The following is a 13,084-nucleotide window of genomic DNA, read 5'->3' on the forward strand; positions in this document are numbered from 1 at the left end:
ACATTAAGCAGGTGATTCTGGTTGGCTGTTGGTACCTTTGGTGGACTCGTCGACGGATCACTCACAATGAAGCGTACCCGCCACCAGAAAGATGGCATCTATCTGTACTAGCTATTGCATCTAATTTTCAGAGATCCAATACGAAGAATATGTCTACACTGGAGCATAAGTGGACTCGGCCAGAACCAAAATTTGTCAAAGTAAATGTTGATGCTGCTTTCTTTGCAGATGATGGAGCTCGTGCAACCGCGGCAATAATACGAGATGAGAGGGGAACTTTTCTAGCAGGTTACTGCCGATATATCCCCTTTAATTTGCAGCGGATGCGGTTACCACTGAAATGACGATGAGAGATGGTCTAGGGTTTGCCAACTCCTTGGGATTCCACCGTGTCGAGGCTAAATCAGACTCACAGGAGGTTATTAATTTCTGTACGGGACATAATACATGGTGGGATCCCGCGGCTGCAATTTTTACGGAATGTGTTGACATTGGAGTATCAATTGGGAAGGTCAATTATATGCATTGTTTTCGATCTGCTAATCAAGTGACGCATGTGCTAGCTAATTTTAGTTTTTGTAATAAGACTTCTACAAGTTGGTTGGACGAGCCACCAGTTTGTGTGGTGAATTCGCTCGTAGATGATGTTTTCGTTTTTTTGTCTTAATAAAGCCAGCCATGATGGCCTTTCTTTAAAAAAACTGCACTCTCTCCTCCGTAAGAGCGACTACTAGTATGAGAAATGCGGCTAATATTGTTTTCGGTTACTTCACTCTCCTCGGTATGATCCTGATCCAACGGCTCTGTAGATTTCTTTCCCCGCTACCACTTCTCCAAACCCTGCCTCTCATCAAGAGATCTCACTGGCGGTCAAAAATGAAACGCCCCACCTCCACCCTTTAACATTTTGCCACGCCTAGGCCGCAACTAGCCACATCTGCCCACCCGCCAAAAAGAAGAAGAGAAAACTAGCCACATCTCCGAAAATGTTGCAGCCACTACGGAAAAACACAGTCACCTAGTATCATACGGTAAACCGAGTGCTGAAACACGGGTTAATTTACGACTTATCTGCACCTAACCCGAGTATGCCCATGATGGCACACCACAAACAGGTGGTACTCGGCTTACCTACGTGTACGCCGTGAACACCGCGTTCAGGCATTTTCAGCTTAAACAGCGCACACGGCGTACACTCCGATAAGCCGAAGTTGGCTCGGCAAAGCACTCCAGGGCAAAGCGTACCTGCCACGTAGCCCGCTAACGGCTCGTTGGATGGCTGGGAAAATCGACTTAAGCCAAAAGAAAATTCAGATGCCCTGTTAAATAGGCGGCCCTTATAAATTCCGTTTATTCATTTTGGGTCCGCGTGTACACTCTATTCGTCCATGCACATATATAGGTCATGCATCTGACCAAGTGACGTTGTACTCGCCGACCTCCTCCCCGGTGATGCCCAGCGCGTCCCAGACCGCCTGGGAGGCGTCGACGACGTTGTTGCGGCACGGCGGCTGGAAGGCGTGCTCGCGGTCGCACCCGTTCACGGTGTCGCACTCGTCGACGACCTTGGCGAGCACGGACCTGCCGTTGGCCCGGATCCGTATGCTCTTGCCGCAGCGGGAGCCCCCGCTGTACCACCCCGTGGACAGCGCCGCCACGCGCTCCGAGCTGCGGTGGAACGCGCCGTCGCACTCGGACGGGTCCCCGCCGTCGCCGCCCGCGTCGAAGTCGTTCAGAGTCATGACCGCCCGGGTGGACGAGGAGACCGGCGGCGAGCACCTGTACGTCGGGTACGCCTGCCCGGCCTTGCAGCAGTCCTGGCACGCGTGGCTCTGGGTCGGCCGGAGCGTGCCGCTCGGCTCGCAGCCAGCGCCGGCGGCGGTGAGCAGCAGGTGGCTCGCCGCTAGCGCGAGCAGCAGAAGGCGGCCGGTGGACCTCAGCATCTTTGTGAAGTTACGGCTGAGCGGCGGGTGTGAGACTGTGAGAGTGTGCAGTGGCCAGCTCTCTATATATAGGCAGGCGGCGTGTTCGTCCAGTGCGCGTGCTCCGGTGTTTGTTTGCGACTCGTATTTCGTCCCGTGTGATCCTGCATTGCATGTGCTGCGGTTGAGGGTGAGGATTCGTGGACGAACCTCAGGCTTTTGTCCTTGCGATCGCAAAGAAAATGCCTCAAAAGTCAAACTGAGGCGGCGAAGGAGTGAGGGGAGGACAGTACGTAGATGGCGACGCGACATGGAAATGTCAAGAAGATGCGTAGCAATAGTAGCCGAAATAGGGAAGCCTGTCGTAAATGCTAGACGTGCCGTCCTGCTACGGGCACCTCGTGGCATGACATCCATACCGTGTCGCCTCTCTCTAACACCGTTGCGGACGGCACCATCATCTTCATCGAACACCGTCCAAACATCTTTTCAACAATTATTAGGCCTTAAGATTCGAATATCCAATTCTGAGCCCGGGATCATCTACACCCGGTCAAGAAAATTGGGTCAAAACAGAGCATGATAGATAATTTGGTGTGTGAGGTGCGCTCCAAATTTCAGAGCATTTGGACATTTGAGTAGCTCTCAGCAAATGATTAAATTTGGACCGAACATCACGCACCAAATTATCTACCATGCCCAAAAAATTAGATTTTTTTTGAATTTTTCTAGTATTTGTTTTAATTTTTTTATTCAACGCAGCTGCAGATGCTCCTGGGAGCCAGAACGCCTCACTCCTCAAGATTAACTTTCATAGAGGTAAATGCAGCATTGGCGCTTGAACTTTTCATGGAGGATCACTATGGTGCTTGTAGTTTTACACTACAGAAAAGTGGTTCAAAATCTTGGCACGCGGGTCTAATACAGACGTTAAATGTGATGGTGTGGCATCATATTTATGTTGCCATGCCCACATGGTGAGGGGCCCGCTTGCATCGATGGAATAGACTAGTTGGTCGTTGGGTCCCACCTGTCAGTGAACAACACCAAGAAATAATTCATATGAAAAATGAAACCGAAGACCACGCGCCATCCCTCCCGTGGAGCTCGACACTCAACCTAATGCGCCCATGATTATAACTAGATTTTATGTCTTGTAACCCAATGCAAGCGATGTTTTTTTTTTGGACAAAAATGCAAGCGATGCTATTACAACACATGGACTGAGCACAGGCTCATGGGGCTAAATGGGCTGCAATCAGGGTGGCCCATTTTACATATTAGTGTTTTCATTTTATAGAAATGTATTTGGACATTTATCAATAAAGCAAGTGTGTTTAGCACAAAAAATTTATTTCATTTTTTAGAAATCTGTAAAAACAACATGTAAATTAAAACCAGAGCAGTGAATTTGTATTTATGAAATAATGTTCATACAAATAAAATAACTTATTTTTTAAAATGTTTGTGTAATTATAAAAAATATATAATTTCAAAAGGTGTTCATGTATTTAATAACATATATTGGTGTAAGTATGAAAATCTCTTATGTATTTAAATAATTCTGTATATAATTTTAAAAATTCATGCGTTTAATAAAATATAAATGTGGTATGTAAAAGTGACATGCTCTAAGAAAATGTTTGTTTCGTTTTTAAAATCACATTTTTTAATAAAGTTTGTATGTTTGCAAAAATTATTTTTAAATAAAATGAACAAGAAATTATGTACGGAAAGATAGATACGGTTCTAGTGTGATGCAGATCATCAAAAGAATATTATTTAAATTATAAAAATATTTTGGTAATTCATAAATATGATTTTTAATTATATGAATATTTCAAAATTATACATTAATACTTTTAAACTACATAAACATTTTTTAAAGAACATTATTTTATTTGTATGTATATCATTTATTTTTATTTTTATTAATGTGGTTATGATTTACATAATTTTTTAAAAAGGAAAAAGAAACTAACCTGTGGAAAATAGGCCATATTGATTGCAACCCATCTAAGCCCCACGAGTGTGTTTGGTTACAAGACATAAAGCCTAGTTATCATATCTATACATTAAAGACATTGGGTGGAGTGGCTAGCACGGGTGACGGGATAACGACGATGTCATCGGTTTGTCCCCCGGAGGCTACCATTTTTCATATCAATTATTCCTTTGTAGTGTTCACTGATAGGTGGGATCCAATGGTCATAGAGACGGATACTATGCGAGCCAGCCTGTCCGCCGCTGCAAGAGGGCCCGCGCCACACTGACACGCCAACGGAAAACCCGGTGCCATGTTAACGCAGCTAACATCTACGGATGACGAGTGCACTGTATTGCATATGAAAGCAAAGATTTTACACCACTTTTCGGTATTCTACAACTGTAAGCACCAAAGTGATCACTCGTGGCATGTTCAACGTCAATGGTGTATTAAAGGTTTCATGAAAGTATGTTATTTTGTTTTGGAATGCCAAAGAAGTTGAACACTAGTACAAGGAACTTTTCAGTTGTGAGTCGTGCTCACCTCCATTTTGATGCCTTGGTATCCCAGTTTTCTATCGTAGGCTCTTGAATAAAGAGTGGAAGTGTATTGATAATCGATTATAAAAAGAAACTCGATAGGTGGAAGAGCAAGCTCTCCTATGGGGGTGTTGTCCTTATCAATCTTGTTCATACCAGTTTTATTGATGTCTATGTTTTCCTTCTTTAAACTACCCAAGAGGGTATGGATTATTCACTTGGTGTGTGAGCTTCTAGCACTGGATATGTCCTTTACATATTCATTCTTTTGGCAATGTGATGAGTATAAATGAAAGAGAAAAGTATGTTTTTGGTCCCTCAAGATCCCAAAAAGTACATACTTGGTCCCTCAAGATTTTTTGGTATACATTTGGTCCCTCAAGTCTCAAAACCGGACAAGTTTGGTCCTAAACCAGATTTTGACCCCGTTGACCGGGTTTGACCGCCACAAAACCGCCCGATGAACAGTAAATTTGAGCTTTTAGAAAACAAATCTTCAAAAAAATCTGGAATTTTTGGGGTCAAATATGCTTACATGCACAAAGGTGCGACCAAATTTTCGTGGTCTTTCGGCAGTTGAGGAGCTCGTGGCAAAAAAAGAAAAATATCTACGTCCGATGAACAGTAAATTCGAAAATAAAATCAGAACAATTCAAAAATTCTGAAATTTATTGGGGTCTAATATGATTACATGCTCAAGGTTCGGCCAAAATTTGGTGGTGTTACGAGACTCAAGGAGCTCATGGCAAAAAAAAAACAAATTTTCACTCACAAAAAATAGCCAAAATTTGTTTTTTTGCTAGAGCCCGTCCTATGTCATTTCATGACGAAGTGTTGGTCGCACCTTGCGCATGTAACCATATTGGACCCCAAAAAATTTCAGAATTTTTTGAATTTTTTTTACTTTTTTTGAATTTACTATTCATCAGACAGATATTTTTGTTCTTTTTGTCACGAGCTCCTCGAGTGTTGACAGACCACGAAAATTTGGTCGAACCTTACACATGTAAGCATATTGGACCCCAAAAATTTCCAGATTTTTTTGAAGATTTTTTTTAAAAAAACTCGAATTTATTGTTCATCAGGCGGTTTTGTGGCGGTCAAACCCGGTCAACAGGGTCAAAATCTGGTTTAGGACCAAACTTGTCCGGTTTTGAGACTTGAGGGACCAAATGTATACCAAAAAATCTTGAGGGACCAAGTCTGTACTTTTTGGAAACCTGAGGGACCAAAAACATACTTTTCTCTAAATAAAAATATCATCTAGCTATTTCTTTTATAAAGGGCACTTTTATTAACTCAAAATGTAGCATCAAGAAGATACTATGCCGACCTGCAAAAAAAAAAGATACTATGCCTACCAAGCGTTGGTAAGGTAGCAACAAAAAACCAAAGAAGATACTATGCCTATATCGAGGGAGGTGGTGATTCAATATGAAGATTATGCTTACATCCATATTGGGTAAAAACCTCCCTAGCCCACCCGCTCTAACCGCATAAAAATCACAGTGAATGGTGGTTGCTACTCCATTCGATGTAGCGTAAACCAAATATGAAGCCAATGCATATGGCGGTAGAATGTTCTTTGTAGGCTGAAAGATCAAGGGTAACCTGGGATTGAGTACCTTGAAATCAAGGACAAATGCTTGCTAGAAAATGGTCGTTCAAGTTGCTTGCCGGGTAAGGTGGTTGGCAAGAGTTGCCGCAAAACAAATACATTCGGCCCAAGACCATGTCCCAAGTTTCAGCAAAGATGCTGAATTCTTCGTTCTAGAAAGGTTTGATGAGAGTTAAGGTTGAAATCTTTCGAGATGTTCTTTCTCGGTGGGCAATAACCTCAACACGAGATTTTGGAAAGACACCTAGTTTGGAGATGCACCGTTTGCCCTCCAATACCTGAGCCTTCTATATTATCGTGTAACGGAGAGACGTTTTAGGTTGTTTCGGTGTTAGGGTCAAGCCCACTGGATATCGAATTTCAACGTATGCTTACCGCGAGTGAATGGCATTTTTGCATCTGATCCATAGGTTGATTTTGAGCAAAACAGAAAGCCGGCAGAAAACAAAAAAAGCAGTCGTGATCTCACCTCCCGTGGAAGGAGGTTACGAAGATGCCAGCGTCCTTAACTCTGGCACACGTAGTACAAAAGACAAAAGACGGCGGGGACAACGATGATATTTTGGTTATACACAAAGCCTAGCTTTGTTCAACTTCCAACTGCTTCAAGGATGATCATGTAGTAGACGAAATGAAATAATTAATTGAATGCAGTTATGTTTATGTACGCCCAAACAAGCCCCTGCATCTGTATATGACTATCACCTCTATCTCTACAAGGTACAAAAGAGAAAGAGAAAGAAAAGAAAGAGAGGTGCGTCCGTCCGGTATTCTCCTCCTGTTTGTTCCTTCATTCATTCATCATCAGATAATATGCCAAGCCATCTCTTCTCTTGTCGTCTCCCACCCAATCGTGTTGTGGTCTGATCTCACACTCGGGGAGCCTTCAGGCAGCTATATATGATCTGCGCTGTCTACATCTATACCCGGACAGAACCTCCTGACTCTGAATACTTGTTAGGATCTCGTCAGAATGAGGCGCTCCAGATGGCATCGTCTCCTTCGCCGCACCTCATGTGCACGTCCTTGAGCCGCTCGACTGGGTTGCAGACCCCGCTGCACCTCCAGTCGAACGAAGCGACGCATGCGTTCCCTGCCTGCGCCTTCCACTCGCAGTCTGAGACCGAAGACGTTCCAGAAATGAAATGTTAGTGCCAAATCTTCAGAGACCATGCATGGTGTAGATAATAACAACTGAAAGGAACTGACCTGGTGGAGTTCCGCAGCACATGTCCCGGTCGTCGATGTGCTCCACATCTAGCCCGATGAACCATGCTCCGAGCGACACATCTTCGTTCGCGAATTTGTGCAGAAGGGGGCTGGGTGATACAACGAAAACACGGTGGCGTCAGTTGCTAGTCATCAAATGGAAATGTTGTCTGAATGAGCATTATCTGTTATCTAATCTTACTTGTTGACTGAGATGTAGGTGGCGAGGTCTTTTGAGATGGCGTATATCTGCCCGGTCGCATGCCGGAAGTACTTGTTCCCGTCTTCTCCGAACTTCCAGAACTCCGGCTCATGGTATTTCGAACTTCTGAACAAGTGCAGTGATATTCAGTACTTATAAAATAGTAGGATGCACTGATACTTGGACTGTAATAGCTAGATAGTGTTTTCAGAAGGTTTACTTGTCAGAAAGAACCGGTCCAGACTTCATACAGCCAATGTAGACACGGGGTTTCAATTTGTGCCGCCCGAGGGTTGTGAGGAGCATTCCTGTACAAAATACATCACTTGGTTAGTTCTCTTCAATATTATTGGGATTTCATAGGGTATATTTATATGTAACAACAGCATACCTAGGTTGACATGGACATCATCATCCACCTTGACATAAAAATCAGCATCCCATGAGGCCACAGCAGTGGAGAAGAATGTCTTGGTCTTTGCAGATAGCTTGTGGTAACCTTCAACATGGTCCTACACGCGCGGATGGATGTCAGAATAAAAAAAATTATCTTTGAGAGTTATATCAGAATTAACTTCAGTGTTGAACTGTTGACACCTCAAAATCAATGATGTCAAGAAGATTTGGCTGATTGTCGTTTAACAGAAAGGGGAAAGAAATGATGCAATTCAGTGTTTGGAGAGTAACGCCATACCAGCCTAAGAAAGTCATGATGAATAGCATCTTCCACGTCAATCACCTGATCAAGGGCGCTGTTCGATGCCGGACTGTAAAGCATAAACACAGGTTACTACATTTAGACTTATGGAAATATATATAGGCTGCACAGTATGTGTTCTGAAAAAATAGTAATACAATCTATTGAATCTTGAGTGAAATCTGTCTTTTGGAATTTGAGCAAGTGAATAACTACAGAAATCTCTGAAAATCAAAACAGAACAAGAAACTGAGGCTTTGCGGAATCCTTTTCTTGGCTAAAATATGTAAGCTTTCCATGGAGATATTTACAATATATCTGTTCTATGTTACGATTTTTCTTTTACGGAACCTCATCTTACGATATTTTGGCAACAAGCTATAAAATATTGTGTCCGTAACCTTACCTATGACCGATCATGAAGCGAATGACAACACCCTTTTCCTCTTCCAATTTCTTGAGTTTCTCACCTGATAAATAACGACGAGATATGTGTGGTGAAATAACTGTCAGCCAACTAAATGATCCACCCCAATCTAAATAGCTCAACTCTTAGCAGAAAGTACTCTGGCAACAAACTGTATGAGCTATGATGATAAATAAACCTATTTGATTAATCTAGTTGTCACGATGATAAATAATCACATTTAATTGATTCTATTTGCTATGATGATAGATGATCCTATTTGATCCCTTGATTCTGTACTTGCACATTTCTCTGTAATTTCCTCGCTAGCTGCACACCATCATCCCAGTTGATTAAATACACCTCTGCATCGGTTCTAACTAGGAACAAGAAAGCCAGCAAGCAACACCCAGACCAAAACAAGGGAGACAATCAGGTAGCATTTGCAATGTATGAACCTTGAGGCATCCAGGTCTCCCTGACAGAATCCCGGCGCTTCTTGCTACTGAAGGCGGTGTTGATCCCGATCACCACAAAAGCCTTCTTCCTTTCCTGCCTCACGCCATCCGCACTCTCAAGCAGCTCATGCCTGCTGCGCCGCGCTGCCAGCTCCATCTGTAGCGTGGCGATCGACTTGTCTAAATATCTACACACAAAAATGATATGTTCCCATTAGTCCCCCAATAGATAATGCAAGAATGCTAACAGATTCAGATCATTTTCCAGGATTCATGTCAACGTACTGTATGGCCTCATGAGTCTTGGCCACTTCTCCCATCACGTCCCTGTCGTCAGATGGTTTCTGAAATAAATAAATAAAGGTGTTCAGAGAATTACATACCAAAGGGGGAACAAGAATATCAGGATTTTCTCATTTAAATGACCATTTTCACTTGCAACTATTTCTTGTAAAAAAATAACTTGATTTATCTTATGTTGATAAACCATGTTTGTTCTTTTTTCTGAAATAAACCAGGTGCCAAAAACGGATGCTGCCGATCGAAGTACCAATGGGTGTTTACAGCGTTTGTACATTGATAAAATTAATGATGCCAAAGTTTACAAACATTTAATAGTACTTTTTAAAATGCAACCAAGCATAAGTACCATCAACATAAATAAGTAGAAGAGGTTCATTGATTAGTCAGCCGCCCTAACGTACCGTCTTGGCGACAAAATCTTCCGAAACGACCTGCAGCTCCTCTTCCTGGCGCCGCCGCTGCGCCACCACCGGGCTCTTCAAATCCGGCATCGCTCCGAACCTACGCCATAGAACACGCATCAGCCACAGGCCTACGGCGAGCATGGGCACCGCATCGCGCAACCGACGAGCAGATGCATCCAAGAACCCCGCCAGGAAGCGGGTCAGGCGAAAACCAATCTAGGGGGAGAGGAGAGGGGCTGACCGGTCGGTGAAGAGCATGCCGAGGCCGAAGCTGCAGGCGCAGAGGAGCAGTATCGTCCTCGACAGCACCGGCCTCCTCTCCCCGCCGGCGGCGCCGCTCTTGGCCTTCATCTTCCTCCCAGCCACCTCCGTTCTTCGAACTCTCTCCGTAACTGTGTGTCGCCTGGGGCTCTGGTCTGGTCTGGGGAACGCGTCGTGCCCTGCTGTGCTGTGCCGGGAGCGAGGAGCTGAGGCCGGCCTTTATGAAGGTTGGAAGTAACCGAAGCCGGGGGAGGGAAACACAAAGACGGAGAAGAAGACTAGTTTAATCTTCAATGGCCGGGTTCAGAAAAGAAATGCTACGTTCACAATGCAGGGCTGTGAACGGGGGTCAGAGGGCGGCTGTTTTTCTTTTCTCAGGGACAGTGACAACCGGAGGCGATTGTTACGTTCGTCTTGCAATTGTTGGGGGGGGGGGGGGGGGGGGGGTAATCGTCGTCACGAACACCTGCGGCCCTGCACCGATTCGAGTCAATTCATTCTCGCGGAAACAAAATACTTTTCCTTGTTCTCCAGAAAAAAAATCCGTTGAACATGGAGCCAATTTTGTCTTTTTTATGAATTTCATAGTAATTATAGAAATCCATGTCCTATCGATACATAATTTAGAACTTGTGGTATTTTTGCCTAGAAGGGACGTGGATTAATTGAGCTCGAGCTCCAAAACTTGTAAAAAAAACTGAACGTTTTTGTCGCAAACTTTGTCAGATGTTTTCAATGCTTGTAAAGTTCCATCATATAATAGCATTCATGGAAGTCGTGGCAAAGCAAGCAAAATCGATGCTCCAGAAAGTTATTTCAAGAGCATTTTGGAGTGCTAATTTTTTTTTTCATGACTTCCACGATGTCATTTAAGGATGAAACTTTGTAAGCATTGAAAACATTTGTCAAAGTTTGCCAAAAAAAAAATTTTGAGGGGATTTTACTGTTCGCCGGAGACTCGTATGAGCTCGAGCTGAGAAGGACAATTTCACTCTGGAAGATACTACTATAAATGCTGTCGAACAACTCTCGTCATAAATGACCGAGAATCGACGCCGCCATATTAGGGACATGTACCCCGCGGCAGGCATGGCGAACCATCTTGAAATCATTCAAATCGTTTGTATTAGAGACATGTGGTGCATTAATTGTTCAAGATACCACTGATGAGTCCTCTGCCGAGATAAATGTGATGACCTTTAAAATCAGGTAAAATGTTGAAATAAATACAGCACCATCGAGGCGCTTGCCATGTCTAATAAGTGTGTCCAAACATAGGAATCCGTTATTTACGGTGTTTGGTTGCACCTAGAAAAAAATAGGGGTTAGCCGTAGAGACCGGGTGTGTAATTATTGGCATAGACAGCAGATTTTCCTTTCAAGAGGTTGGATCCCTTTTTCAGTAGAACTCCAATTGAATTATGGTGTAGAAAGGCAATCCATAGATATTTAGAAGGATTCCTTCATACATATTTTTTTTACGGATTAGAAGGATTTATTTTTATTTTTTATTTTTTATTTTTGCGGAAAAACTTCCAATCGACTCTACCCGCAAAAGAAAAAGAGCTACATAGACTCTAGACTTCTAGAGTACTCCTAAATATTTGTATGGACTGGAATCCTTTAAAGCTTTTAAAATAAAATGACTATTTTGAAATCAAATAGGCCTTGAAAAACGAGTCAAAATCGCCAGCTTCGGTACTTATTTGCAATTGCCCCGTGCCAGCCAGCCAGCCAGCATAGCAACGATGGGCGGAAAACTAAACGCACAAATCGCCGGCGCGGCCGACCGGTCGTGCCGTGTGGGCATCTGTGATCTGCACATCCACGGTCCATCGCTCCGGCGGCAGGCCGCGTTGGCACCGAGGATCGGATCCCGGGCGCCACACGTCGCTGCCGTCCGGCGGACTTGCCGGGGGGTCCGTATCACGTTCGAGTATGTGGGGTGGGGTGGGGTGGGGTGGGGGGCACGCGACGACGCGGGGCCGTGTGGCGCCCGGTGCGCGCCTGGCTCGTGGTCTCCCGAGTCAACGCGGCACCCACCACGGCCAGCCGCTGGCGACGGCGACGGCGAGGCGCCGTGCGTTTCCTCGTCAGATTACTCCTTTCTTCTCACCGCCTCTGGCTGACGTGCTGCCGGTGGACTGCTCAGTGCTCATCATTAGCGGACGTTCTGCCGGAGAAAAGTGAGGATAATTCGGGAGCACCGATGAGAAAGCGTTCCAGGTCGTTTTCGGTACTCTTCCTTGGGCCATGGAAGTCGTTAAGCACGAACGGATGGTCGGCACTTCCAAGAGCGCGACGTCGACGCGTACCGGTCCCGATCCGGTTAATCGGTTATTATGCTCTGCGCTTTGGGGAAAGCGATGAGGCTGGGCTGGTCTGGTCTGGTCCGATCAGGGGCTCAGCCAGCGGAGTCCTTGCCGTCTCCTCTGTTCTCGGCATATTTTAGGGCCTCGCGTCGGAGAGGAGTGCGCCGAGGATCGGGTCGGAGTGGCCCGGGCGTCACGTCGCGGGCGCAGGGGCGGGGGTTCTGCGGCGCGTTACGAGTTCACCCGCGCGATTACGTGTACGTGAGGGCGCACCAGGCGCGCACGTCGGCCGTGGGGCGCCCGTCACGCTGTCTATCCCCATCTGCTGGATCGCCGTTGTTTTATCGTCGCCCTTGGTAGACAGACTGCTCATCATTACTGACGGGAAAAAAGGGGGGGACGATTTTGGATCGTCTGGCCGGAAAATCCACTCTGCATACGACGGATTTCCCGTGACGGTACTTACTACTCGTAGTGGCTCTCCGAGTAGGTTCGCTTCCTCTTTCCTTGCTCTAGATGGGAAGTTGGTTAGGAAGAAACAAATGCGGTTGGCACTACCAAAGCAACGCGATATCCCGGTCCTGGAATCATGAGCTTTGGGGAAAGCGACCAAGCTGGATCCGATCAGGGCTGCAGACCAAACAAAGCACACGAGACGCCACGGACGGATCGGCACTGGTGACATCACCGGGACGAGCGGGGAAACGCGACGGTGATCCAGCCGTGTCGATGGAGGCGACACGTGGGGGTCCTCGTCTTCTCCTCC

General features: G+C 45.3%; 2 protein-coding genes across 2 annotated transcripts; both read right to left on the minus strand.

The window, feature by feature from the left end:
* Positions 1 to 1,337: 1,337 nt before the first annotated feature.
* On the minus strand, positions 1,338 to 1,992 carry LOC123124893 (putative ripening-related protein 2). Its single transcript, XM_044545439.1, has one exon. It carries the CDS (start codon positions 1,941 to 1,943, stop codon positions 1,404 to 1,406), a length of 540 nt encoding a protein of 179 aa, XP_044401374.1. The 5' UTR covers positions 1,944 to 1,992; the 3' UTR covers positions 1,338 to 1,403.
* A 4,697-nt stretch (positions 1,993 to 6,689) lies between these two features.
* Positions 6,690 to 10,307, minus strand: LOC123121709 (beta-1,3-galactosyltransferase 7). The gene is made up of 11 exons (XM_044541726.1): positions 9,987 to 10,307; positions 9,743 to 9,842; positions 9,324 to 9,382; positions 9,039 to 9,226; positions 8,581 to 8,644; positions 8,172 to 8,244; positions 7,869 to 7,989; positions 7,698 to 7,785; positions 7,478 to 7,603; positions 7,276 to 7,385; positions 6,690 to 7,183 (listed from the first exon to the last, which is right to left on the minus strand). Exons 1-11 carry the CDS (start codon positions 10,094 to 10,096, stop codon positions 7,035 to 7,037), a joined length of 1,188 nt encoding a protein of 395 aa, XP_044397661.1. The 5' UTR covers positions 10,097 to 10,307; the 3' UTR covers positions 6,690 to 7,034.
* Positions 10,308 to 13,084: the final 2,777 nt, after the last annotated feature.

This window comes from Triticum aestivum, chromosome 5D (assembly GCF_018294505.1).
Source record: "Triticum aestivum cultivar Chinese Spring chromosome 5D, IWGSC CS RefSeq v2.1, whole genome shotgun sequence".
NCBI lineage: Eukaryota > Viridiplantae > Streptophyta > Magnoliopsida > Poales > Poaceae > Triticum > Triticum aestivum.